The sequence below is a fragment of the Coffea arabica genome, chromosome 6e (genome assembly GCF_036785885.1).
Source record: "Coffea arabica cultivar ET-39 chromosome 6e, Coffea Arabica ET-39 HiFi, whole genome shotgun sequence".
Lineage (NCBI taxonomy): Eukaryota > Viridiplantae > Streptophyta > Magnoliopsida > Gentianales > Rubiaceae > Coffea > Coffea arabica.
In genome coordinates, this window is record NC_092321.1 from 21,010,764 (window position 1) to 21,036,737 (window position 25,974).

Genomic DNA, 25,974 nt, shown 5'->3' on the forward strand with positions numbered 1-25,974 from the left:
CTTCTTGATGATTTGACATTGGAGCCAACTCAGTGTAGAAGCACATTAGAAGAGGTGCAAACTGGAGGACCTTCACAGTAGGGAGGAGAAGCAACTGAGCAGGCTACTACTGAACATTGTACTACTGAACAGGCTACTACCCAACAAGCTGAAACACAAAGTCCCCAGAACAACAGCAAACACAACAAAAAAAAAACAAGTAAGGCGAAGAAGAAAAACACAACAGCAGCAGCAGACCCGAGATTCTGCACCAGAAGTAGATGCGTTGGCAGAAGATACAATCTCAGATCATCTAAGTAGTGATGCTGATTCATCAGAGGAAGATCAAAAAGCTAAGCAGTATGCTGGTAGGTATAAAGATTTTTCCTAAAAAAAATTTAGGATTGATACAAGGTTCGAGTTGGGTTTGAAATTTGAATCAAGAGCTAATTCAAAACTGCTATCCAAGAATATAGAATTAAGATGGGAAAGCCAGTGTACATAAAGAAGAATGAACCAAAGAGGGTGAGAGCCAGGTGTAAAGATCCATGTCCATGGTATGTGTTTGTCTCAATTGAAAAGGCACTTGGCACAGCAGATTTGGTTGTGAAGACAATGTATGACAAGCATGAAAACTGTAATCATGCTTGGAAAAATAAAAATTTGAAAGCCAATTGGTTGTCAAATAGATATATGGAGAGAATTAGATCAAACACTTGCATGCCAACTTGGGAGATTAGGCAAACAGTGCATGAGGAGTATCAAACCCAAATTTCTAAATGGGTGGCTTCTAATGCGAGGAAATTGGCTGTCAAAATGATACAAGGGTCGGCTGAAGCCCAATACAAGAAAATTTGGGAGTATTGTGCTGAGATAAAGAAGACACATGAAGGGAGTACAATGGAGATAATGTTTACTCCATTTAGAGGACCAAGGGGTAATCCTAAATTCATGAGGTTATACTGCTGTTTAGGACCACTGAAGAAGGGATTCAAGGATGGCCGTAGGCCAATAATAGGCCTAGATGGTTGCCATCTAAAGGGGATTTATAAAGGACAGTTACTAACTGCCATTGCTGCAGACCCGAATAATGGATGGTGGCCTATTGCCTGGGCAGTTGTGGAGAGAGAAGCAACTGAGCAGTGGACTTGGTTTCTCAAATATCTAAGTGAGGACTTGGAAATCGAAAATCAGTGTCACTATACCTTTATATCAGATCAGCAAAAGGTATGATATGAAACTTTGAAATTCAAAATTTGATTCAAATATGGTAGAAGCTAATAGTGTATCATGATTTCATTTTAGAGGCTAGACAGGGCACTTAGTGAAGTTCTACCTGGATGTGAGCACAGGTATTTTTATCAAGTTTTTTTTTGCATTATAATTTTTCAATTATTTAATAACGATTTAAATGACTTTGTAAAAACAGGTACTATGTGCAACATATGTACCGTAATTTCAAGAAAAAGCATCTTGGTTTGGCTCTTAAAGATAGGATGTGGAATATAGCATGTTGCACAACAGTGAAAATATACGACAAAGCTATGGAAGAACTTCAAACTTTTGATAAGGATGCATATGAATGGGTCAAGAAAGCTCCTCATCCTCGACATTGGTGCAAAGCATACTTTCCAACTCACGTGAAGAGTGATATGATAATGAATAACCTATGCGAGTCCTTCAATACCCATATTAAAGATGCAAGGGACCAACCTATCATCACAATGTTGGAACTGATAAGGGAATATCTTATGCACATGATCCAAAGAAGACGATGGAGAAATACAAGGGCTCCACTGAACCTTTAATTAATGAGATTGTTCAAACTAGGGTCAAGCATTTAAGTCAGTGGATGCCCATTTGAAATGCACTGCATGGCTATCAAGTCAAGGGTCCAAGAGGGGCCCAATTTGCAGTAGATATGCAAAAAAAATATTGTACTTGTAGATTATGGGAGGTTAGCGGAATTCCCTGCTGTCATGCAATTGCTGCTATCTTCATGCGAGAAGAGGATCCTTACAATTATCTGGATCGTTCTTATAGCAGAGGCCTCTTCTTCAAGATTTATGAGAATGTTTTGCAGCCAATTAGTGGCGAGGATCATTGGCCCTCATCCACCATGCCTGTGTTGGATCCACCAATACCAGTTACTCAACCTAGTAGGCCTAAAAAGGCCAGGAGAAGGGATGTGTCTGAGGGGAGGGATCATGGTAGAAGGTTGAGGAGGAGGATTGCCATTCATTGTAAAAAATGCGGTGAGATTGGTCATAACGCAGCTACGTGCAAGAAGCCTCCCAATGAAGAAGCACAACAAGGTTCTAACAAGTCATCCGAGACTCAACCGAGTAATCAGCAGAGGCAGCAATCAGTAGCAAAAGAGAGGACAGTAAGTACATGCAATTGATCCAAAAAAATGGAAACCTTGTCAGTTTTCGGCAAATACAGTATGTACATGCAATTGCTGTTAATTTTTCACTATTCTATATCCATCTTGTACTTACACGTGTCATTTACAATTTTGATAAGAATAAGGACCCAGGCCAGTCTTCTCAAAATTTGCAACAACAAACGCAACAGGTTAGCAATGAAACTGGACAGCAACATCCACAATAGAGCCAACAACATCGTCATTCACAGCGAAGAAAAAACTCAGCTACAAAGCCGCTTACTGATGCAGAAAAAAAAGCCATCAATGCAAACTATGCTTATTTGGATAAAGAACCCCCATTCACAGTTGACAACTGGAGGGGGAGATAGAGTGGAAGAGGCAGAGGCAGAGGCAGAGAAAGAGGAAGACAAGGTGAAAGAGGAATGGGAGAAGGAACAGCCACTAGAAGAGGAACTCAGCCATGATAGACCCATTTCTTTTTGATAAACTCTTTTTGTTTTATGCTGTGTAAACTGATGATGACAATTCATTACCATATCAGAACATGTTTTTGTGTTTAGCAGTTCTTCTCTCTTTTTTTTTTTTTTTTTGTCTAGCAGTTGCTTGTTGGTAACATGCTGATTTTACTTTGTATTATAGCAGTTCCTTTTAATGCTCATTGTCAAGTGATTATTATGATGTATACAACATGGCTTTATCTGCTTCTTCTTCTTACACCATTATTATGCCTTCTTTCTAAGCACAATACCAAACCAATTCATTGAGTCGAACAAATGAACTACAGCATTTTTATTTAATAAAAAGAGATAAGCAGATATTTCATTGGAACCAGCACAAACACAGATTTGATTACAAGCTTTGCGGATACATCATACAACTATAAATAAAAAATTTACATTAAAATGAACAATTTGGATCATCTTCGTCCCCTGTGTTTGCAAGCACCTTGTATTTGCCGAAAACTGACAAGGTTTCCATTTTTTTGGCCCCAACTCATCAAAATTAAACAAATCAATATCCATGTTAAAAAAAGCAATTTGACCAGCAACTTATTAACCCATTTCTTGCTGCGAATGTCTTTCTCCAATTCTTTAACTTTTTTCTTCAATTTTGTTACCTTTCTTTCATTTCTTCTTGCTATTTTTTCGTATTCATCTCTGTCCTTTTCAGTTGCATTAATCTTTCAAAGAATGCCATGTATAATTTCTGTAGCCCGTCGACACATCTCCTCATCGATCCATGCCCAATATCCACAGCAACCTTCTGCACACACAGCAAACCTTCGCCCAGGATTTTTTTAAGTCCACGATGTAATCACCCTAGTCTCTTTCTCACATCTGCACACCGATAAAGGGGAACTGTTCATTCTTCGCATTTTCAGCTCCAACTTTGACTGGATGGAGATTTTTGTTGCTCTAACTTAAGGTAAGAGAAGAAGCAACCTTTTTTACTCTCTCTTTGCTTGGTCAACCATTCTTTAGAGACTATAATGCCCTTCATATTTGGTGATGCGTCTCACGAGATGAAGCTTCCCGTCATAGTTAACTGTTGGATTTGACAGAATGGCCACTAATATGCTACTTTGTTAGATCGAGGGCCAAAAATTTATCTTTAATTGTTGGAGGGCCAAAACTTTACCTGGGTAAGAGTTGGAGGGCCATTGAGACTCTTTTCCCTTGTTCTTTTCCTACCATGCAAGATCCTTATTACTACAAAAGCGAAGAAACCTCGTAAACAACATGACAATTTTCGGTTTGGAATGCCGTTTCGTTCATATTTTTGTATCATTTTATCCCTATTGCAGCTGTCGCTATTTCTAATTTAGTCGCATTTCAGGTTTATGAAAAATTTGTCCACCCTAAAACAAATTTTAGCGAAACAAACTGAAATGCCTCCTCTTCATTTTAATGTATATTCCATCGAATGACTCAAAGATCAGGAGATAACATATAGAGTTTTTGTTTTATTTATTTTTTCTGGAATGCATAACTTATAATCCAAAGAAGAGGAGAATATAAACAAAGCAAAAAGTAGTTAACTGCATCAGAAGTCCATGGAGAAGGGAAAGCAGAGCTGCAACAGATGGGAGTTCAACGCATTACAGTCCGAAAGCTCAAGAATACATTCAAGTCATAGAACTAAGTGAAGATTTATTAAGAAACTAAGGTGGACGGGGTACACAAAGGATACACCCAAAGCCGCAAAACTTACTACAGCTTTAAGCTGTTTTCTAGTCCTAAATACATTTTTGATATCTATCCTCAACTGTACAATCCTCTAAATCTTAAATTACCGAACGCTGGGGGAAGAGATACAAGGAGAACAACGAGCAGGAGCATACTACTGCCAGAATAAGCTGAAATAGCTTTGAATTGACAAATCTGACAAATTCCAGCTACTGCACTGACAGTGCCCTGCGACTGCAATTAACAGATAATTCTTGCCTTTTACGTGTCATTTTAACAGTCAAATCTTTAACCCTTTAAGATGCTGCTAGTCTGTCGATTCAGAAAAGCATTTGAAGGATCAACCTGAGTAGCTGGTGGTTTCAAGCCTTCTGAAATGTTCGCGAGGAAACTCCATGTAGAAGTCTAACAAATCCCAAGAAACTGAGTTTTCCATCAGAATGTCGTATCCAGTCCTGCAGAACTACATGAACAGGGACTGACGGACTAAGTCCGAGCTCCTGTGTAGCAATTAAAAGTCAGGAATAGCATTAAGAATGCTATCATTTAATGCACTGCTCATCAATCATAAAGTCAAGTGTTAGGAGATCCTAATTCACAGAACTGAGAGTTATGTATTTTGGTGCTACAATTAGCATCATGACACAAAGCACTATTCTCAACCATTTCTTAGTAAACCCATGTAAGAGTAAATCTACATCAGCGGCTAACTGCTTCTAGTCATTGCGTTTTATTTCATCTGGATTACTGGCTCTAAAGCTAATACAAGGATTACATTTCAGACATAAATATGCATTTTGGAGTGAAAAGTCCCAGTTGATCATTTTGGCTGTTGTGGATCTATAATGCATCAAATTCCTATTGCCCACTTCAAAAGATATTTAATAAGTCATGCTAATTAGCAAAATGCACAACCTTATTATGAGTTCTCAAAAAGTTGCACCTGTAACAGAGTTTCAGATTGCGAGCTATGGTTCCTGTGGCTGTGTGTGTCTGTGTGGGGGTGTTTTGCATTGTCAATGCAAGGGTATGCAAGGGAGAGAGAAAAACTTACTGATGCAAGTTCCTCTATCATAATCGGTCTGTTCCCATCCTTCTCAAAAAGCTCGTAAGCACGGCGTGCATGTTGCTCCCAGCTTTCCATGCCTTCAAGCTGGTGCACACTTATTGCAGCTGCACAGAACTCTTCAAAGTCCATTTTTTTGTACTGAAGACAACTCACCTACGCAAAGATGAAATATATTGAGCTAGTCGAGAAATTAAGTGATACTTCAATTTCATAATGAGAGTAAGAAATTTACCAGGCTAACATATTCCAAAACCCTTGAATCTTTCATTGCATCAGTGGACATCCTTGTCACAGCCTGCAGAATTTCATGGCAGGGTTTTCTTTTTACCCGTCAATATCACTACTTTGAAATAAAAAGTGAAACACCAAAAGCAGTGTGACCCACAAAAACAAGTGCATTGCCTGTGCATGGGTGTCTGTTTGTGTGTCTGTGAGAGAGAGAGAGTGTGTGACACTTACCGATTTAAAGTTTTGTACTGATACATATCCACTTTTGTTTGGTCCCAACATTGTGAATTGCTCCCGAAGATATGTTAGTTGTGGTATTGTCAGTGTTTTGGCAAGAGCCTGCCAAGCCAAAGTTGACTTAGGTTGGTGCACAGCAAGGTAGATATACATGTTTTGAGTCCAAAAAACAGAATTAATAATTCTTGAATCTGTTTAACCAAGGCACTGAAATAGTTATTTGCAATTCAATCTGTTTGTGTTAAAAATACTTCGCCTTGCTTTTCTTACCTTCTGCCTCTCAGAGTATACTGAGAAAATACTATAAAATTTAAACAATCTAGAAATAAGCTCAGAAATCAAACAGAAGAAAGTCAAATGCAATGAATTCTACATAATGACAGGAAGATTCCTGCCAAAGGTAAATTACATACCCCTAAAGCAGCTTTTCTGAGAAGGGAAGAACATGTATAAGCTTTTACTAGCTTAAATATTATCATATCCAAAGGTATCTTGAGATCGTGATGTCCGGCGAGCCATGGATGACCTTACAAGAAATTAACCAACAGGATTAACATCAGCATACAACAAAGCATTTCGTGCAAGGTAACAAGATATGACACTTTCAAAATGCCCCATAATGTGTTACAAGTCCCACACTTTCTTCCGCCAATTCAGGAATAAACTTTTAAGAGAGAGCCATTAACACTGTCCCTTTTCATCACATAACAGCTCTAACTGTTAGATGATTTTCCAAGGACAACATTCAAGTTAAGAAAAATTGAATAGAAATAAATGCAGAGTCAAGCAAATATGATTAATTTAGTCTAATTAAAGGAGTGATACTACATAAGGATTGCATAAGGCAGAAATTTACTCACTCAAAGCCTGAGCTGCAGTAAGCCTTTTCCTGTAATCTTTGTTTAGCAACCTCTTCACAAAATCCACTGCATCAGCAGACAATGACGGCCACGGGGCTTCATCAAAGCTAGGGTCAGCCTTAAGGACCGCTCTAAAGATTCCTGATTCTGTCCGTGCCCAAAAGGGTCTGCTTCCACATAGAAGAATATAAGCAATCACACCTATACTCCACATGTCAGCTTCTGTTCCGTATGATCGATGTAAAACTTCAGGTGCCACATAATATGCACTTCCAACAATATCATTCAGCCTTTCATCTGTCAAAGTCCAACCATCAATCTCTAATCTACTTAATGAACAACTAAAAAGCAAGAAATTCCAAGTATGTGACTTGACCTGGTTTCACATAATCTGAAAGGCCGAAGTCAATAGCTTTAAGAGGAGAATGTTCCTCCTTCGAAGTAAAAAGAAAATTCTGAAGCACAAAAAGCAGCAATCAGTGCACCAGGAGGAGAAACTCTTTATGACTGTGAAATGAACTTTTACATAAACAAGCAGAGCAATTTGGCAAAGACAGTTTTGAACCCAAAGTATGCTAGCTGACGATGCCAAGAAACAACAGAAAACTTGGTAAGTTACTTGAAGTGTATTTTATATCATATTCTAACATTGTGTATTTTTACTGATGTATAAGTCACAACCAACATATGAATAGCAGAAAATGAGCACCAGACATTTGTGCGTAAGATTGATACTGAACCAAGAACTTGAAAATGAAACCCATTTGTCGTGTCCAAGTTAAATCAGTAGGAACAAAACACAAAAGAGCTGGAATGTAAGCACATAAAAAATTTCAATGTGACGATTTAAAAAACAGAGTAGAGTACATTCAAATCCTTGGTTCTTTGACACATAAACAAGAAACTTCAGAATAGCAACTTTTATGGAGGTTTATATTCTAGCCTTAATTGGACAGATATAAGGCATATCTATCCAAGGGACCTACCAACTTTAAACCAAGTTCTGTTTCATACTCTACAACTGGATAAGAAAAAGGATTTACATGCATAAGCCAGACCGTATTTCAATTTGTATGTCCTTTATTTATAGATTCTTGACTAAAATTTAGAGTCAAACAGACATCTTGATCACAGGAGTTTCAAAGAGGGAATTTTCTTCAGGATACCGTTTTCAAAAACCTTAACTTTACAACTAACAAGAAAAAGATAATGATTCAAAATCTTAATTACCTCAGGTTTCAAGTCACGGTGAACAACACCTTGGAGATGACAGTAGGCAACCACACTTAAAATCTGGACCATGACAGCTTTAGCATCCTCTTCTGAGTATTTGCCACCCCTTCAGTTAAATTTGGAAAATTAGTGAATAAGGATCTTAGAGGTAAGGTCAATAACTGGATAAAGGATCTGACAGTTTTATGTACCTTGAAAGTATTCTATCCAACAACTCTCCCCCTTTACATAATCTGAAAATGCACAAAGAACAAGCAAAAAGAAGGTTCTAACATTAGAAGGTAAATGAAATCTTGAAAAGTTGAAATTGATGTCTCATGAAATAAAATCCATGAAAAGACCATCTCAGAAAAGACATCTACTTTAGAAGATGAAATCAGGATTAAGAAATTAAAACTCCAGCAAAAAAGAGAGAAAAAAATGCACTGACATCATGCCATTCAAACCATAGTTATCTCAATGATTGCCCTATGTAAAATGATTATCTGTCCCTTATTCAAACACATTGAGAAGTTCATCTCATTTAAGGAGAAAATTTTAATATGACAGCAACTTGTAGAATACCTAATGTCAGCAATTATCATGTTTGGAAAGATGAAAGCAAAAAAGTACGGCAATAGAAAAGAACAAACAGAAAAGAAATGGACCAAAGACAAGAATAGATACAGATTGACTAAATCAGGTAAAAGAGAGTTTATTTATTATAAATCTCATGTACCATCATTATGGCAGAGCTATCACTGGTAACTGAGCCACAAACACTTAAGAGGGGACAAAACAAGGAAAACCATAAAATCTGTCCAATGTTGTATGAATCTTACAAACTTTTGTCAAGACAATTATGACAAGTTATAAAGACGATGAATAAGCATAATATCATAGTTGGGTCCTCATTGACCAAACTTACTCCATCACGACATAAACATTGTCTTCATCCTCGTAGGACTCATAGAACTGCACCAAGCTCTTATGCCCGGTTAAAGCACGTAGTATTTTAACTTCTCGTCTCACATCTTCAATTGCAATTGCCGTAGTCATCTGCATGGCATTTAACTCATGGTAAAACAGAAACACATGGGAGTACGACTCAAACAGCAACTCATTCAGTTAACAACAAAAATCCTATGCAAGAAACAGCATCACATCCATTTGAAAGAAAAACCTTACATGGCAGAAGCCCAAATGTTATTCGAAGTAGGCAATTGATCATGAAAAAACATATGAATCATAAATTTTAGCACGCATCACCTAGTTAAGAACGAAGTAACAATTTCTAGCTACATCTTATTGCTGTCCAGACAATCCCAGAACTCAGACAAACACAGAACAAATAAACACCCAAGCAGCTGCAAAAGCAAACTAATCTGATAATCCACCATAATTAACAGGCTAAAATTTTGATATACACACATGTTGAGGGGGTCCAAAAAGGCTCATTTAAACGCCACTATACAATATATAATTCAAGAGGACAAAATATCATGCACTTCCTCAACGAGTACAAAGTTTACAAATGAGATGAAACTGCCTAAAACTATGCACAAGTCAGTTCTGTAGACTTCTAATTTTGTGTTACATACTCTCAATTAACGATCTCAAATAGTAAACTGAAAAATTAACTGGAAGAAACTTCTACCAGTAGCAGCCAAAAAAATAAAAATTTACCTTAGATTTTGGGATGACTTTGACAGCAACGTCCTGCCCCTTCAAGCTCCCTTTCTTGCCTTTGGCGGAACAGGTATAACCAAAATGTCCACGACCCACCTCTTCATCAAGCTCATAATGGCTTACAAAATTCTTTGCGAATCCAAAACTCTTATCCAGTCCAATCTCACACTCACTTCCCTCAGGAATGGTAGCCTCATTAGGCTTGACTGAGCCATGCCTCCTTGCAAGCAATGCTCTAATATGCTTAGCCGGTGATGGTGGAGGAAACGGCCTCTTAAATAACCTCAGAGGTGTCGAACTAACACTGGAGTTTGCTGGTGAGTTCTTGAATCCACTTGGCAATGGACTTGGACTGTAAAATGGAAACTTTGGTGTTTTCCCTGTTTGAGTAGTACTTAATGCAGGCTCATTATCTGAGGGGATTATTGGATTTTCTGATAGATGTCTTGGCGGTTCGATTGGTTTTCCATGACAAAGTCCCATGGAATCAGAAACCCACTTTTCAAAAACAACTCAAGAAACAAGGGATTAAATAAAGAAGTTGAAAAGTTTTCAACTGGTGAAGAAAATAACAGAGATTACAGCAAATTAGACCATTAGAAGAGAAGGGATAATACAGCAAAAACTGAAAATATCAAGAAGATTGAACTGTTTTTAGTTATTTACTCAAATAGGGAAAAGAATTTCCAAATTTTGGTCTTTAAATTGGAAACAACAAAAAGATAGCAATTCTGGGCTGATCAGCAGAACCCAGAAAAGATCAGGGCTAAATTTAGCAAGGAAGTGAACTTCCTTTGACAATTTACAGAAGGGAAAGAGAAAGGCTCAAGAATGGGAAAGTTTGAAGAAGGAAAGGAATTGAACTTTTATGAAGAAAATGATCAATGCCAGATAGACAAAGGGCAGCAAGCAAGAATCAGAGAATTAAGTAGCAAGCGTTTTTCCAGCTGAAGTTATGGGAAGAAAGAAGAAATAGTAAGAGAGGAGTCTGGAATCAGAAGGAAGGAAGGATTAAAATTTTCAAGGAACAAGGTAAAGAAATGAATGAGGTACTCAGAAAAAAGAGCAAAAAAGTGGGAAAAGATGCTTAGCAGACGCTGCAAGAAAAGAGAAGTGAGGAGGAAAAAGAAAAGAAACCCAACCTCTTTTCTTGCTCTGCTTTTTCAAGCTTTTCTTTATTGTTCTCTCTCTCTCTTCTTTTTTTTTTTTTTTGGAGCGGGATGGGGTGAGAGAGGGGGTGGAGAGTTTTGAAGTGGTCTTTCTTGGTTGTTGGTTTCTTTTTCTTTTTTTGCTCTTTTTGTGGTTTTGTGGGAAAATGATTTTGTTAGAGGGCCTATTATTAATTGAGAATAATGAGTGTGGGGTTTAGGTTTGGATCCTTCCAGCCTGTCCTTATTGTTGAGAGAGAGGGTGATGTTTATTGTCTATTGAGGTTTCATATGCAAGCATTTGCATACAACTAAGCTAACTAAACATTTTCTATGTAATTTGAGCTTTGACTAGCTTTTTGTGGGCTTTGGAGTTTGGAGTATGAACTTGCCTTTATTTTTTTTTTTTTTGGCCAATTTTTTTCTTTTTTGGGGGGAAAAAGAACACTTTGAAATGCTTTTTTTTACCTCATTTAATTTGAAATTTACGTAGTTCTGCATAACAAATTTGACTTCTTGGAATAACAAACTTTCTACCTTTTGTTTTTTTCTTTGTGGAGCTTTATAGTTCACCAATGCAAAAAAATGGAAATAAAAGTAGCTATTGGGATCCATACTAGTCATACTTTTAGATTCCCTTTTCCTTTGTTATTTCAAAATGGTCATAGTTTAATCTTATTTACTAACGGCATATTCAGTGCAAATAAAGCCCAATAATCGATGCAATTCAACTATTCATTGGCTAGTTCAACATTAAAAAATTTGTCTTGATTAATACTACTAATTAACTACTATAAGTTTATTTTCTTGGACTCTTGACATCTCCATTGAAAGGAAAAGAAATGAAACAAACACTAATTATCTTCTTTAAATTAAATAAACCAAAAGGCTGATGTACTTCAACCTAGCTAGAATCAGAACTGATTTGATGCAGTTAATTATCTGAAATGAAGCTGCCTTCAATACATTAGGTGCAGCTACTTCTGTTCAACAATTATTCATCAGTGACCACAGTTTTTTTTCAGCTACTTCTTTTACAGAACATGAAGTGTGAGTTATCATAAGTAAGGATATTGACTTCTGTTCTGTAAGCAAATATTTGGAGGCAATCAGCAGATCAAAGGCATTGGCGTGGACTGTCCTCATGATCATTTCTATATTTGAATAACGCCTTCATATGATAGTTGCAGAGAATCGTGAGAAGTCGTTTACCAATTTGAAGTTGGTGACCTATATATATTCATCTCCCATGTCATGATGGAAATTTTTCTTAGTTTATTTGCAATGATCGCATATAGAGTGTGCCATTTGAGTTGTGCTATTGTTTGGATTAATCTGGCGCCAATAGTTACAAAAAAAAAATGTCATATTACCTATTACATGATCTGTAATTAGTCTATATATCTTGTAATTACAGTCAATGGATACAATTGGATGACATGTTATACATAGACTTTTGTACAATTACAAGAGTCTTATAGTGCATATATATATATATAAGAAGAGCCTTATAGTATCAAATTTGGCAAACATGAAAAATCAAACATCACTCGTCATGTACACACTGACCATTAGGAAACCTTATAGCCTCTCTGGATTGCTATTTTTGGGAGTTTTTGTAGAAAAATATATTATAACGATTTGATTTATGTAAGATAAAAAGGTAATTAGAAAATACGTGAACGAAAAACATAAATTTTTTTGGCAGAAAACTACATTCCAAACATTTTATCGATGCTGTATTTTTGGGTACTTATCCTTTTATCTTTCAGTACTACTCAACAGCAACAAAACACTTTTCGACACTTAAAAATTTGCCCATTTACAAAATGTGGGTTTTATGTTATATCATAGTTTGCCATAAATCTTAAAGATGATCTATTGGCATAGATTCATACATACATTCACTTCATGAAAACACTTCAATATTTATCTAGCGATTGTATAGACATACATTCACTTCATGAAGACATGCAATGTTTGCACTTCAAACATTAGCTTGAAGCATTAATATCTGGAAGATTGCAATAAAGGTTAATTTGGAGGAAACTAAAGGTTCTGTTTGAATTGCTCTTTTTTTTTGAGTTTTCTCTCCTTCTTATTTATCCATTTTATTTTCATCTCATTTTATGTCTTCAATCTTATACAACAATGGCACGTAGAATTGTTTATATTGACCAGCTCTGATCGTCAATGCAATCTTCATTGATGTGGAAAACTACGTAACTATAATGTCTCACCATCATGAATTTTCTTCTACACGTATAAACCACAGAACACTTGGTTGTATCAATTATATTCAGGACACAGTTTGCCTCCTTTAATCTATTGTTACATATATATATATATATATATATATATATATATATATATATATATCAATATATGAAGTTGAGATAATGCAATGCACCTTTTTGCACCCAAAACAGAGAATGTAATAATTCACCTTTACTTCAACAATTCTCTTTCGCACACGAAAACATTTGATTTCGTTACTCAAAACAACTGTACAGCCAAATTTCTATTGCTTACTTTAGTTTGTTGAAACATTAACTTCAGCACTAATCAAATCTTGCCCTAGCATCACACATTAGAATGTTGAGGAATAAAAATGGGTATGAAACTTGTTACTTCGGTCTAATGTCTTGTGTGTACTTTGTTTTTGTACTCATTTGCATAGAAAAAAGTCAGTCCAATTAATTGAATACAGCCCCATTTTGTTTCGTAATGCTCACCCTTTAGTTATAGGGTAACCCTATTGAAGAATCAAGTGCATATCCAAACGTTAATATCTGGTCCAGCCTAACCCAACTTTTATGGTAGCTAAGAGACCAGCAGCAACAGTAAAGTCAACCAGCACATTTATGAAAGAGCATGCAGATCATCCAAAAAGGATATCAATTAAGGGGTAATAACACTTTGCCCCTCTGAACTTAGGGGTAGTCACACTTTACCGCCCTCAACCTTAAATACATACACTTTATCCTTCATGAACACTTTACAGGTTTGTTTGGATAGAGGATAATTTGCCAAAATTTATTTGCTTACATCATCATTACATTTTCTAACACACCTTTTTATCTTTTCAATTATCTTTTTATCTCACATACATCACATTACAAAAAAGTGCTACAGTAAAAATATCTCAAATAATTTACAATCCAAACAGAGGTTTATTCATGAAATTATTTATAACTTTTTTTTAGTGTAAGTGAGAGGTCTCGAATTTAGAACCTCTCACTTACACTTTCTTCTCTCATACCATTCAATCCATCCTTTTCCTTAAATTATATAACTTAATATCTTTTCCTGTCGTTGCCAAAAGATTTACATCATATATATCGTATCAATTATACAAAAATATCTAACTAAAAAATTTAAAGAAAGTTCATATTTAGTTTATATTCTTGAAATTTTTCCTATTGGATTAATGTTTACTTTTATAAGTGTTTGGTTCAATTTATTAGAATTTAAGTCAAACAAAACAAATAAATAACACAATACTAAAAATAAATATCATTACCAAATTTTATATAAAAAAAGTAATACCAAACTCACTTTTAAAGTATAATTTTAATTTTAAAATTTTAGAATAATATCATTGCTTTTTTGTTTATCAAATTAGTCCAATACGAAATTCTTAATTAAATTTGCTGAAAAAAGGTTGATATGTCTCATTTTTAAACATAGAGAAGGAAAATGGAGATTAAATCCATTTTTATTCTTTTGAGAAGAAAAATAAATAATAGTAAACTATAAATACATCAATAGAAAATGACAGTAGCTTTATTCTAAAAGTTCATACAAACTAGAATAATAAAAAACTACTTTTTTAAATAAAAAACAAGTTTAATGTTATATCTTTTTCAAAAAGAAATTTGGTACCTGCATTTATTTTAGTATTGTATTATTTATTCTTTTTTTGTTTGACTTAAATTATACTCCTAATGAATTGAATAAAGCATATATAAAAGTGAATACTAGCTGATAGAAAAAATTTTAAGGATATAAAATAAATTTAAACTTTATTTAGTTTTTTCGGTTTGATATTGTTGTATACATGATACAATAGAGAGATGTATATTCTTTTAGGAATAAAAGAAAATAATCTAAGTTATAGATAATTTAATGAATAATTGGGCAATAATGTCATCGTACTCTTTTTTTTTTTGTTTGACTAGTTTTCATGAGGGGTGAAGTATATATACTTAAGGTTGAGAGGGATAAAGTGTGATTACCTCCTAAGTTCGGGTGGGCAATAACCCTATCAATTAATTAAAGAAGAAGGCTTGTTATGTTTTTCCTTTTTTTATTTTTACTATAATTTAATTTTTTTTCTTAGTTCGAAATCTTGTACAAGGTAAAGATGTTTATTTCATTATGTTTTTACGTTAAGAATGATGTGTTCTCTCCCCTCTATTCTCTTTCTTGGTAATAAATTCATCTTGGATAAGTCTTAATCCCTACCTTTCAATTTTAAGGTGTCTTCTAAGTGCTGTCTTTATTCTATTCCTTGTCATGACAACCCATTAAAGGGAAAGTCATATACAAGGGGTGGTCTAATGAAAGTCTCACAGAGGAGAATAGGATGAGGTGGGACCTGCATATGAAACTTTTCCAATTCTTCCCCACCCCCGAAAAAAAAAAAAGAAGAAAAAAACCCTTTCATAAATGAAAAAGAAAACCTCTATTCCTTTTTTAAATGATTTTCTGAATTGTAATTGTGGATTTCCCTAGCATTTTATCCTCTACTTCTTTTTCTTGTTTTTGTGGTTTGAATGCGTTTGTTTTGTTCATATTAGAGGCCATTTTCCTACTTTGGTAAATTACAAAGTCCGGACCTAATTTTGATATCATTGAAATTTTCCTATCTTTGACCAAACTTATCTACAAAACCAGAAGCAAAAAAAATCGTAACAGAAGAAACAAAACCTACCATGATAATGATGCTCTAAGGCCATTGTCATTATCACGATCGTTTGTCTCATTGCTCTATAAAATATAGTAACTGTAATTCCCTCTATGATAGGATACCTCAGCTTCTTTGTCCCAGTATTTTCCAGCCAGGGGATTATTGAGGCAGAAACGTATAAGAAATTTTTTTCAAGATTAATAAACCATTTGGATTGCGATTTTTGAAAATTTTTTTTATAGAAAAACGTAATGTGACGATTTGATGTATGTGAGATAAAAAAGTGACTAAGAAACGTATTTACTGAAAATATAAAACTTCTTGGAGAAAAATTGCAATCCGAACAATTGCACGACAATATTTGCAATATGTAATAACTATAGAAAAAAATGAGCTAGGCTGAAAAGTTTTGGAAATTTAAAAATTGTTAGAAGTATGAGAGTTCATTTTCAGATAAAATTCATTACTTCGTTTTTGAGCTATTGTGCCTTTAATGTGGTGCCTCCTAAAAGTAGGTCTTCAAGGCTCATCCAACAGAATTTATTCCCCTCATCTAGAATTGGGATTTTGTTCGATTCTTTTACTGTTCTTGCACAAACCTTCTTTTCTTTCATGATTAAAAAGGTTTATTCCTTGTCACATTGTGGTTGAACTTGGGACTTCATGAATGACTAAAGGGAAATACTGCCCTCCCTCAGCCACATCGATCCTTTTCATTCTTTCCAATCTCAAAAAATAGGTAAGACTTTTAGGGTTCATTGATTTTGGATTTTAAATAATATTTCCTACACCGAAATTATAAGGGCTGCATTATTTTATTGGCCTGAATGCGTGATAAATGATATTTATTTAAGAAATTAAATTCTCTAATGTATCGTGTATACGAACTGTCTAGCGTAAAAAATCTTGATATTGTCAAATGTATTAAAGGGTAATAAAGAAAATTACCACTAACTAATTTTGGCGAAGTTAAGTCTTCGTAGCCTAATATTTATGTACTTAACTCATAACATTGAATGGGACCAAAGGAATTATTGTTCATTAGCTTCCAAAAGAAAAACTGGATAAGAATTGTATAGTTTCGAGAACCATGCCCTAATAGAAAACTTCTGGTTACAGAGAATGAGATTCTGATATGTTTATTGAATAATCTTCGATAATGCAATTAATTAGTGGAGAGTAGACAAACAATACCAATTTTATAACCCTCACAACTTTTAAAGCCGTTTAAAGAATTACAAAAAGACAGTGCTTGGTTCTATATAATATTTCTTGAAGGTCCCATTACAAAAACAAGTTCATTTACCTAAAGACAAAGGAATTAGAGAATTGGTTGGTTCTTCTCACTGTACATAATTATGACAAATTCTTTTTTTGTAACAAAAACCACCAAATCATGTGAACTTTAAATAGCATTTTCCATTCGAGCCTTGGCATAAATTGACATGCATTCCTAAAATATAGGAAAGCTAGTAATAATTTTGCGTGTTGAATCTATTGATGCCATCTTTTTGGCATAGTGGAGCTAGCTTTTTTTTTTTTGCAAGAGAAAAGAGAAATTCTTATTCTTTGATGCTCTTCTTTCTCAGCCACATCTTTTTCTTGTGGAATAAAGCTAATAAATCTACAAAAGGCCTGGATGGAAAAAGTTCGAATAAATTTTGAGAAAAAAGAGATGACAGAATTGGAAATTAATTTTTTTTTTTTAAATTCTTCTGGAGAGGTGGGCTGGTGGTTTTGGCTAGAGAGAATAATTTGTGTTTTGTGAATATAAAATTTGCACATGAACATGCAGGAACATGGAGTACAGATAATATGTTTTCTCAAGAATTTGTTTAAGCAAGAGGACAATTGTTGGGCAATTTGGTCAAAGTTTGTTAAGAACCCTTTTGATAAATGAGAATCCAATGGCATTCCAAACGCAAATCACGACGTATGGCCGCTTCCTTTTGCCAATCATACCAAAATTTTGTTTCATGTAGCGGCACCTATGCAATACGCTTCTTTTTGTGCCTATTCCTTACCACCAAATCCAAGTCTTTCGTATGAGAAAATAATTATCCCAAGGATTATAATATGTATCTACCATATTGTTGTCGATCAATTTTTTCACCTTATTATATATTTTATTTTTAATAATTAAACATTTTTGATATTCTTATTTGCTTTTGAATCTAGATTTTAGAATTTTTTTTTTCAATAGCTTAAAAAGCTAAATTCTGTGTCAGTCAAATAATAATTTTGGCCAATTTTGATTGTTCCGTATAATCACACTCTATAATTAAATTTTGTAAAATCTAAAGCACACTTAGGACAAACCCTTGTAGGTATCAATTGTAATCCAAAATAGCAAACAAGAAATTAATTGATTTTCTCCTTATTTTTCTTCTATCTTTTTCAATGAGATGAAAGCAAAATATATTCACCAGCTATAAGAAAACCTTTTATCCAAACCAAAATATGGTCAACCCTAAAAGTGCCATCATGCAAGTTATATAACATAACAATAGTGTTTAAGATTTACGTCAAATTGTCGTCATTTTTTTTCCCCTTCCGTTGAGTGAGATTCTTGTCCATTTAGTAGATATTGACAATAGGCACGTATAACTGCAACTCCTGTCAATTGTCAATAAGTTGGCAATAAAAATTCCAGAGTCTAATACCAACTGGTTGACAAAGAGATTAACTGAAGCACTAAATATCAACTATTTAGTTCTTCTTGTTCCACTATATTGTTTTATTCTTGTCAAAAGCTTCAAATAAATATGCCCTTTGGTAGCCTCATCTTGACTTGACATTTTGTTGTTGGGGGGGGGGGGGGGGGGGTTTAATGTTCATACTGAAGCACTTTACATGTGTTTTTCTTTCATATTGTAGCTAGAGGAAAGCCAAATGTATAATATATATAAATTGGCTACAAAATTATTTCTTGTTATAATGACAACTTGATGATTAGTGTTGATAGGATCCCAATGGAGGAGGTAGGTGGTTCAGATCCTCTTAACCAAAATGTACCTTGGAAGCAAGAGATTGGAATTGATGTAGAGTTAAGAAAACCAACTACTAATGAGTTGTTAATATTGAAATCCTAGTTAATTTGTGTGGAGAATTTGGTCAATAAAACATAATAATTGCAGAATTGTTGTCATTATATTTTTTCTGATACTTTTGACACCACCACTTCTAAATATAATTATGAGTTTCCTTGGTGACCCACTATTGCCAGTTCTCACTTGCTAAATGGTCTGACCAAAGCAAGGATGAAGATTAGAGGGACCACCACTTTTAGGGGTTTATCATTGAGATTGAGATTATAATATGGGTCCTTTTCTGTTGCTTCACAATTAGTACTTTAGTAGTTCATTGTTTTGCAATTTTTTATCCAAGCAGTGGTAGGGGAGAGGGGGGGGGGGGGGTGTGGAAGATGGAGGAGTTAAACTACGAGTGATTCTTGGCGGGCTTTCGTGAAGGATCTTAGGGTCGGCTAGTGGATTACCTCATTAATCCGTGCAAAATAATTTCGTAAAGGATCCTACGGTCGGCTAGTGGATTGCTTGATTAGCCTGAATTGCAAAAGTAAAAAAAAAATTAAATGTTATTCAACTTGCATCAGAAACATGATTTTCATCCACATTTTTATTATACATGAATCATACCACAAAATGTGTTGCAATATTATTTCAAATAATTTTTTCCAATGTTTGAATTGTGATTTTTAGCAGAAAAATTTTTACGTTTTCCCTGAGCACATTTTTCAATCACATTTTTATGTCACATACATCAAATTATTACAGTATATTTTTCTACAAACATCGGATTGTAGTTGCAGCAAGTGCATGCCAGTACCTAAGAGAGGTCGGAACAGTCAACCGTTGTTCCTTAAATCGTTCGTGAATACTAGATTACCTATTTAATACATTATAGGAGTAATTCATTGTAAATTGCTTGTCCAATTTTATAATATTGATATGATATTCAATTATTGTTCATATTAATCTATTTATTTGTGTACAAGGTAATTGTATCAGAATTAAGGAACATTCGCCCGACGTGAATATTCACTTTGCTGGCAAGTTTTGGACATTGAACCTCCACGAACGGTTGGTAAATAGTAACACAATTGAAAATTTTCCTGGTTGAATTTTAGACTCACAAAAAAGTCCATGCCACTTTTCTTGCCAGTAAAACCATGACAATGGAAGGTTATTTGCACTGTAATCAGATATGTATAGCAACCATTAATTAGAATAGTGACTTCCACCAACAAATACCAACGCAATAAGTATGTGCAACTAATATATTTAATTGAAATTGCAATCACCTGATTTAAATTTTACATAATTTGGTTTTAGATTTTAGTCTAGCTTGTGTGTTGACGCAAATGCATCCGATGTGAAATTATATAGAAAACATTAAAAAGATTCTCTAAATTTACAAACTTTATAATGATTAAACTATCTTTTAAGAAAGCTTTAAAACTTGCAAGAAATATTTGGATTTGAAAAATATTAGCATAGTTAATTCAAAACGATTGTACATATACAAAGTAAAGCGATACCTTTCCTGCAGAATTAACACACTTTAGCATATGAGGCAGATATAAGCATTATTGTTAAATAGTTACAAAAGACCTAACCTTGTTATTATTCGACTATAAAACCATAAACATCATCTTTGATTCTTACACATTGATAGTATGCTATGATATAACCTTTCTTTAAAGAAAAAAAAAAGAAACTTATAAAAGAACTTATCTAATCTCCAACTTTACCTTATTACAAGTTCAATCATTCTAATTTAAACATTTAATTTTAACTAGTACATTCTCTATTTGCACAAATAATACATGCAAATCTTTGCTCATTAGCTTGTCAAACTGCATGCAAAAATTTTGGATTCTTTAAGTCTACCACAAAATTTTTGGATATGTGCTAGCTCGTTCAACTATCATTTGCAAAAAGAATGTTCCTTTAATATTTCAATTATGCGTTATGTGTACAATAGGTATATTTAAGTACTAATGGTGTTTAAGGCATATGCTTGTGTGTGGAAGTAAATAAATATTTGAAATATAATGTGTGTTACGACTACACAATGATACTTCTCTTTTATGTATTGTATAAATATTAGAAATATACCTATTAAATGTTGATTTTTTTAAAGACAATCGATATTTGGAATACTTTTGGCTTCATTTGGATTGAGAGATTTGACGAAAGATTTGAAATTCTTTCAAATGCCTCTAATTGTTTATATTATTTAGGAAGTATTTGAATTTATAAATTACAAATTATTATAGTGTTTAAAATGTATTTTGATAATTGGTGAATTATAAATTCAAAAGCCTCTTAAATAACCCAAACAACTGGAGCGATTTGGGTGAATTTTAAATCTTCCGTCAAATCCCTCAATCCAAATGAAGGCTAAAAATTCTACCAAGCACTCCAACAATGTAACTAGAACTCGTGTAAGTCTTTGCATATACTAAACTAGCTTCCAAATGCAGATGCAAATAGCACACACTAGTAGGAAAATTAGGAAACAAGGATGTTAGTTAAAATAAGGAAAAAGTTGAATCTGGAGACTTTCAATATTTATTACTTATTAGTATCAGGGATCATTAATTTGTAAGAGACATTATAAAGTAAATGCAGGCATATAATATTTTTAAAGAAATCGGAAAAAACAGCAGGGAAAGAAAATAAAGATTTTCGTGGTTTGATAAGATACAAGAAAAGATTTTAGTGTGTTTTCATTTCAGCCCCCAAATTGTTAGTGGCATGGCGTCTTAGTGCGCTTTTCAGAAATGATAAATATTAAAAGTGAGGGATTAACCCATGAGTGACCCAAAACTAAATTGGGCTAGGCCTCTGCGCTATGGATTAACAGCCATTTGAAAGGGCCAACTGGCCCTCTTACAGAGCCTGTCAACTCCCTAACTTTAGAAAGAGCCCAAACTATGAACACCATTTCAAAATTTTTTTGCAGTTGGGGCTTGTAAAGACTTGATTTTAGTTTTTCTTTTAATTTTCAAAAAATCTATTCATTTATATTTTCAACTGCCTTTTTGTTTACAAATTTTAGATTTTTGTAACCTAGGAAAAAAAAAGTTGAACAGAAAAAACGGTCTTATATATTTTTTGGATAATGATTGGGGACAACCATTGAGTTTGGTTCGGTAGCTACCAAAGAGAGACTTAAGTCCCTTCTTGGACTATAGGTGGGAGTTCAAATTTTACTGCGACAAAAAATCCAAGGGTGATGCCAAAGCACCCCTTGGATTTAGTCAGGTCTATATACAATTGTTATTGTTGTCGGAAAAAAAAGATTGGGGAATATTTCTTTGTGCAGACAAAAGTAATTTCAAAATGTTAAGATAATTGCTAAAATACATGGAATCCGTTTGAGAAGCATATAAGGGCAATCTAGTCATTAATTAGTCAAAATTAGCTTTTAAGATAATTTTAAGAACAGAAATGCATTCATTTTAAAAGCTTTTTAGTAGCAAACAACAACGTAAGTTATTCTGAGAAATCTGATTTTTAGTAATAGATTCTATAAAATCAATTTTAAAATTAGAAAGAATTGAGAACAAACCCTTTATCAAATTCGAGCACAAACTTATGCACTTTGTTTAGAGGCTGTAATACATGTAGTTAAAATTGAACATGTTTAAGGTAAAGAAGTGTATGAGTTCTGCTTCTTGGTTAGGGCATTTTGCATTTAGGTTGTAGCCTTGCCGTCGAGGTGGAATTCTTTTCATCCTTTTGGGTCAGTCTTGTATTGCACTTTTCTAGCACCTTATATTTCCTTCTATTCTTTCCTTTTTTTTATATATTTTTCCTTCTATTCTTTCATTTTTATTTTGGCACTCAAATTCTCTCCTATGACCATGAATCATATCAATCAAGTGAACTGCACAAAGAGACTGAATCAAAACTAGAAGACACCCATAAAGACTACGACTTGATTTGTACCTCTTGAATTCCATTGGCCTTTCATTACCTCCTAAAGACTAAATGCTCTAAGTGTTGCACAGGTGGTATGATGTTACCATCTCTCTCTTTTATATATATTGTACTCCAATGGTGCTAACCACCTGATATCTATGTGGTGGAGGTGATTTTTGTGTTTCTTTTTGCTCCGTTCACCTAGTGGCCAGAGAAAAGCAATGGCAAACTTTTGCTTTTAAAATAGCAGTAATTAAGCTAGCCACATTCGGAAGTTTGCCTCCCACTCTAACATCTTGCTTTTAAGTTGATCGCAAATTGGGCTAATTCAGACACTAGTCTATTGATTACAACCTTACATGTCAAGAATAGATTGCTTAGAGTGATAATATCTTCCAACACAGTAGCCAACAATGCATCTCACTTTAATACTTTTCAATTTTGTCAACAAGTCTCTTTATCTCAGCCTACACCTCAATTTTGATTCATCTTTGTCCTTTTTTTTTTTTGTGGTCAATGCAAATTCAATGGCTTGTGCTATATCAAACTCTTGCATACCACCACTGGATTCTAGTAATGCCGACCATAATTTGGGTTGGAGGGGCCTAGGTTTGGGTTTTGAAATGAGATACCCATTTCTAAATGGGATCTTTTTGGGCAAATCTGTGTATCTCATGGACCCAAATATATCAAGTTTTATCCCCCTTTTCTTTCTTTCTACGCCTTGTTTCAATGGTACTTTACTATGTAATTCATGAGATTGAAATAGGAAAATTTGTGTAAAACGTCTATCACATTTTGTTAAATGAATTTTTTTTATCCTTTACTTTTAAAATATTAACTTTAAATCCTTTACAAATTCAAATTAACAAAATTTGGTCCAAACCTAATTTTCTGACCATTTTTTAGCTTAAAATTATAACGTAATTCACATATAACCATTTTTTATGTACAAAAAAGGTTGGATCCCATTTTTTTAGTAGTAGAAATAAATATAGATTGGGTTCGATCCTACTTTCTTAGGAAAAAAAAATGAATATGGTTCGAGTTAAATTCTACTTTTTTAGAGGAAGAAATGAATATGAATAGGATCACTTGTTTAACTACAAATGGGATCTAATTTTTTTTACCAAAAAAATGATTATATGTGAGTCACGTGATGGATTTAGAGTAAAAAGTGATCAAGAACCTAGGTTAGAACCAAATTTTATCAACTTGATTTTATAAGGAATGTAAAACTATCATTTTAAAAGTGAAGGATAACAAAATTTATTTGGTAAAATATGACAGTGTATACTCTTTTTAATAGTAAATGTATTACATGTTATCCAAATTTGATTTGAAATTCAAATTTTGCATATGTGTCATATACCGAACTATTATAAACTAGTTTAGCGCCTCTCAACTTTTACATATAAAAAAAAATCTCTAACAATGTTTAGCGCCCCTCAACTTTGATCGTAAACTAGTTTTCGCTAGGCTTTGAGTAAGATAGGCAGGAAGTTGATGGACCTAACTTGGACCTACATAAGTTTCTTCGGAGTTTGCTTTTTGGTTCAGAGTGCTTGAACCGTACAGCTGATTTCTTTGACATCCCCAATGTGATATCCTGTCCATGACCAAGTTTGGCAGTGCTAGTAACCAAGAATTTCTTCCAGATGTTACCACCTCAAGAATGTCACTCCCTTAGCCCATATCCAACCGGACAATTGCACCAATCAGTCCGGAATTCTGCTTCTCTTCATTTTCTGAGAACTCTTGTTGGATGTGGTGATCCTTTGGGCCCGTCAATGGCTCAATGGGCAAGATTTGCCCAATTGAAAAAGAAAAGATAATGGGGCTAATTTCATAAACCTTCCTTGAAGTTTCTAATAATTTCATTAACCTTTCTTGAGATTTGAAAAATTACACTAACTTCCCTTGGAGTTTATGATTTGGTAACAAATTCAGTCTAACTCTAAAAAAATATGATTAAAAAAATTACTTCCAGGAGAGATGAAAATTTTGTTCGACAAATGACCCTTATGCATTCCAATCAAGGCATATTAGCAAAAATAATTATGAGTCAAGTTGTATTGCAGTTATGATCATCTAGAAAATTTTCATGATTTTCAATTAAGATTATAACTTTTAAATAGTAAACTGGGAATAGTAGAGATTGTTTACCTGATTTAGGATATGCCTTTTGTGATTTTGTATAGAAAAGAACTTCCAATTTTACCTTTCTTCTACCTCATTTTTCAACCATTTCCATGAAATTATTTTAATACAAATGCCATCTCTTTAGGAAAAAATCCTCAAGAATAGAATTTTTTTTCTATTTTTTTCTTTTATGCTTCCTTCGTTCGACTCGAACCTTTGTTGTATACAATTAAAATGTGGTCATGTCAAGTCCTATCAATCGCAAATGATGCGAATTAGTGTAGCTCTGTCAATGATAGTCAATGACTCAATGAGTTTCAAAAAGAAGATCTTAATCAGAACCTAACGGCTCTTGATAACTATTAGGCCGAGATCCGACTCAGACCCGGTCTATTTTTCCGAATCCAGAATAGCTAGCAAGTCCGTTTACTTAGATCCGACTTATTAACATCCTTAGATTCAATGACGTGTGTACAAAGAAAAGTTAGTCCACCAAATAAGCACTTTAAATTATCTGTTGCGAAATTACTTTCTGTCTCGTCTGTTCTGTATTTATATAGTTTTCATGTGTATTGATGCATTGATAATTCAAACAAACTGATAACAAACTCGATCAACAAATCAAAGATTTGCTTGAATTATCAATGTATCAATACACCTGACAACTGTATAATTACTAGATAAATAGGACAAAAGATAATTTTGGAATAGAGGATTCTAAGTGTCAAATAAGTGGCTAAAAATGTCAACACATTTTTTTTTGTTTATAAAGATTTAGAATGAAAAGTTGATAATGTACATTGGACAATAAATTACTGCTAATTAATTTGCTCTCTCTTCATCTGTTGTACTACTCATGCAAGTGGAAATCCAATTGCCGGTCTATTGTCATGTGCATTCCAACCAGTGTTTTGAAACTCGGGTTGGACAAGCCAGTTCAATCGATCGGATCGCGATCCCATTATGACTCTGA

General features: G+C 34.0%; 2 protein-coding genes across 3 annotated transcripts; one reads left to right on the forward strand and one right to left on the reverse strand.

Moving 5' to 3' along the window:
* The first annotated feature begins 462 nt into the window (after positions 1–462).
* LOC140009783 (uncharacterized) lies at positions 463–2,851 on the forward strand. Its single transcript, XM_072056099.1, has 5 exons — positions 463–1,206; positions 1,285–1,331; positions 1,409–1,705; positions 1,927–2,365; positions 2,714–2,851. Exons 1-5 carry the CDS (start codon positions 463–465, stop codon positions 2,849–2,851), a joined length of 1,665 nt encoding a protein of 554 aa, XP_071912200.1.
* Positions 2,852–4,422: 1,571 nt separating this feature from the next.
* On the reverse strand, positions 4,423–11,071 carry LOC113696251 (CDPK-related kinase 7-like). 2 transcript variants are annotated; one of them, XM_072055623.1, is made up of 11 exons: positions 9,847–11,071; positions 9,089–9,219; positions 8,373–8,414; positions 8,179–8,287; positions 7,325–7,403; positions 6,949–7,245; positions 6,502–6,614; positions 6,083–6,208; positions 5,856–5,918; positions 5,609–5,776; positions 4,423–5,054 (listed from the first exon to the last, which is right to left on the reverse strand). In XM_072055623.1, exons 1-11 carry the CDS (start codon positions 10,330–10,332, stop codon positions 4,917–4,919), a joined length of 1,752 nt encoding a protein of 583 aa, XP_071911724.1. In that variant the 5' UTR covers positions 10,333–11,071; the 3' UTR covers positions 4,423–4,916. The 2 variants fall into 2 exon arrangements, with proteins under 2 accessions (XP_071911724.1, XP_027071472.2); XM_027215671.2 differs by having other exon boundaries at positions 6,083–6,190; positions 9,847–11,069.
* Between the last annotated feature and the right edge of the window lie 14,903 nt (positions 11,072–25,974).

What these genes read in the sequence shown, in the direction of transcription:
- LOC140009783 (XM_072056099.1), top strand. Translation starts at nt 463, where the DNA reads ATGGGAAAGCCAGTGTACATAAAGAAGAATGAACCAAAGAGGGTGAGA. An exon ending in GACCAACCTATCATCACAAT is followed by an intron (nt 1,706 to 1,926) that starts GTTGGAACTGAT and finishes TTGTACTTGTAG; the next exon opens with ATTATGGGAGGTTAGCGGAA. An exon ending in CAGTAGCAAAAGAGAGGACA is followed by an intron (nt 2,366 to 2,713) that starts GTAAGTACATGC and finishes CCCCATTCACAG; the next exon opens with TTGACAACTGGAGGGGGAGA.
- LOC113696251 (XM_072055623.1), bottom strand. Translation starts at nt 10,332, where the DNA reads ATGGGACTTTGTCATGGAAAACCAATCGAACCGCCAAGACATCTATCA. An exon ending in ACCGTGACTTGAAACCTGAG is followed by an intron (nt 7,404 to 8,178) that starts GTAATTAAGATT and finishes TTTGTGCTTCAG; the next exon opens with AATTTTCTTTTTACTTCGAA. An exon ending in TTCAGATTATGTGAAACCAG is followed by an intron (nt 7,246 to 7,324) that starts GTCAAGTCACAT and finishes GGACTTTGACAG; the next exon opens with ATGAAAGGCTGAATGATATT.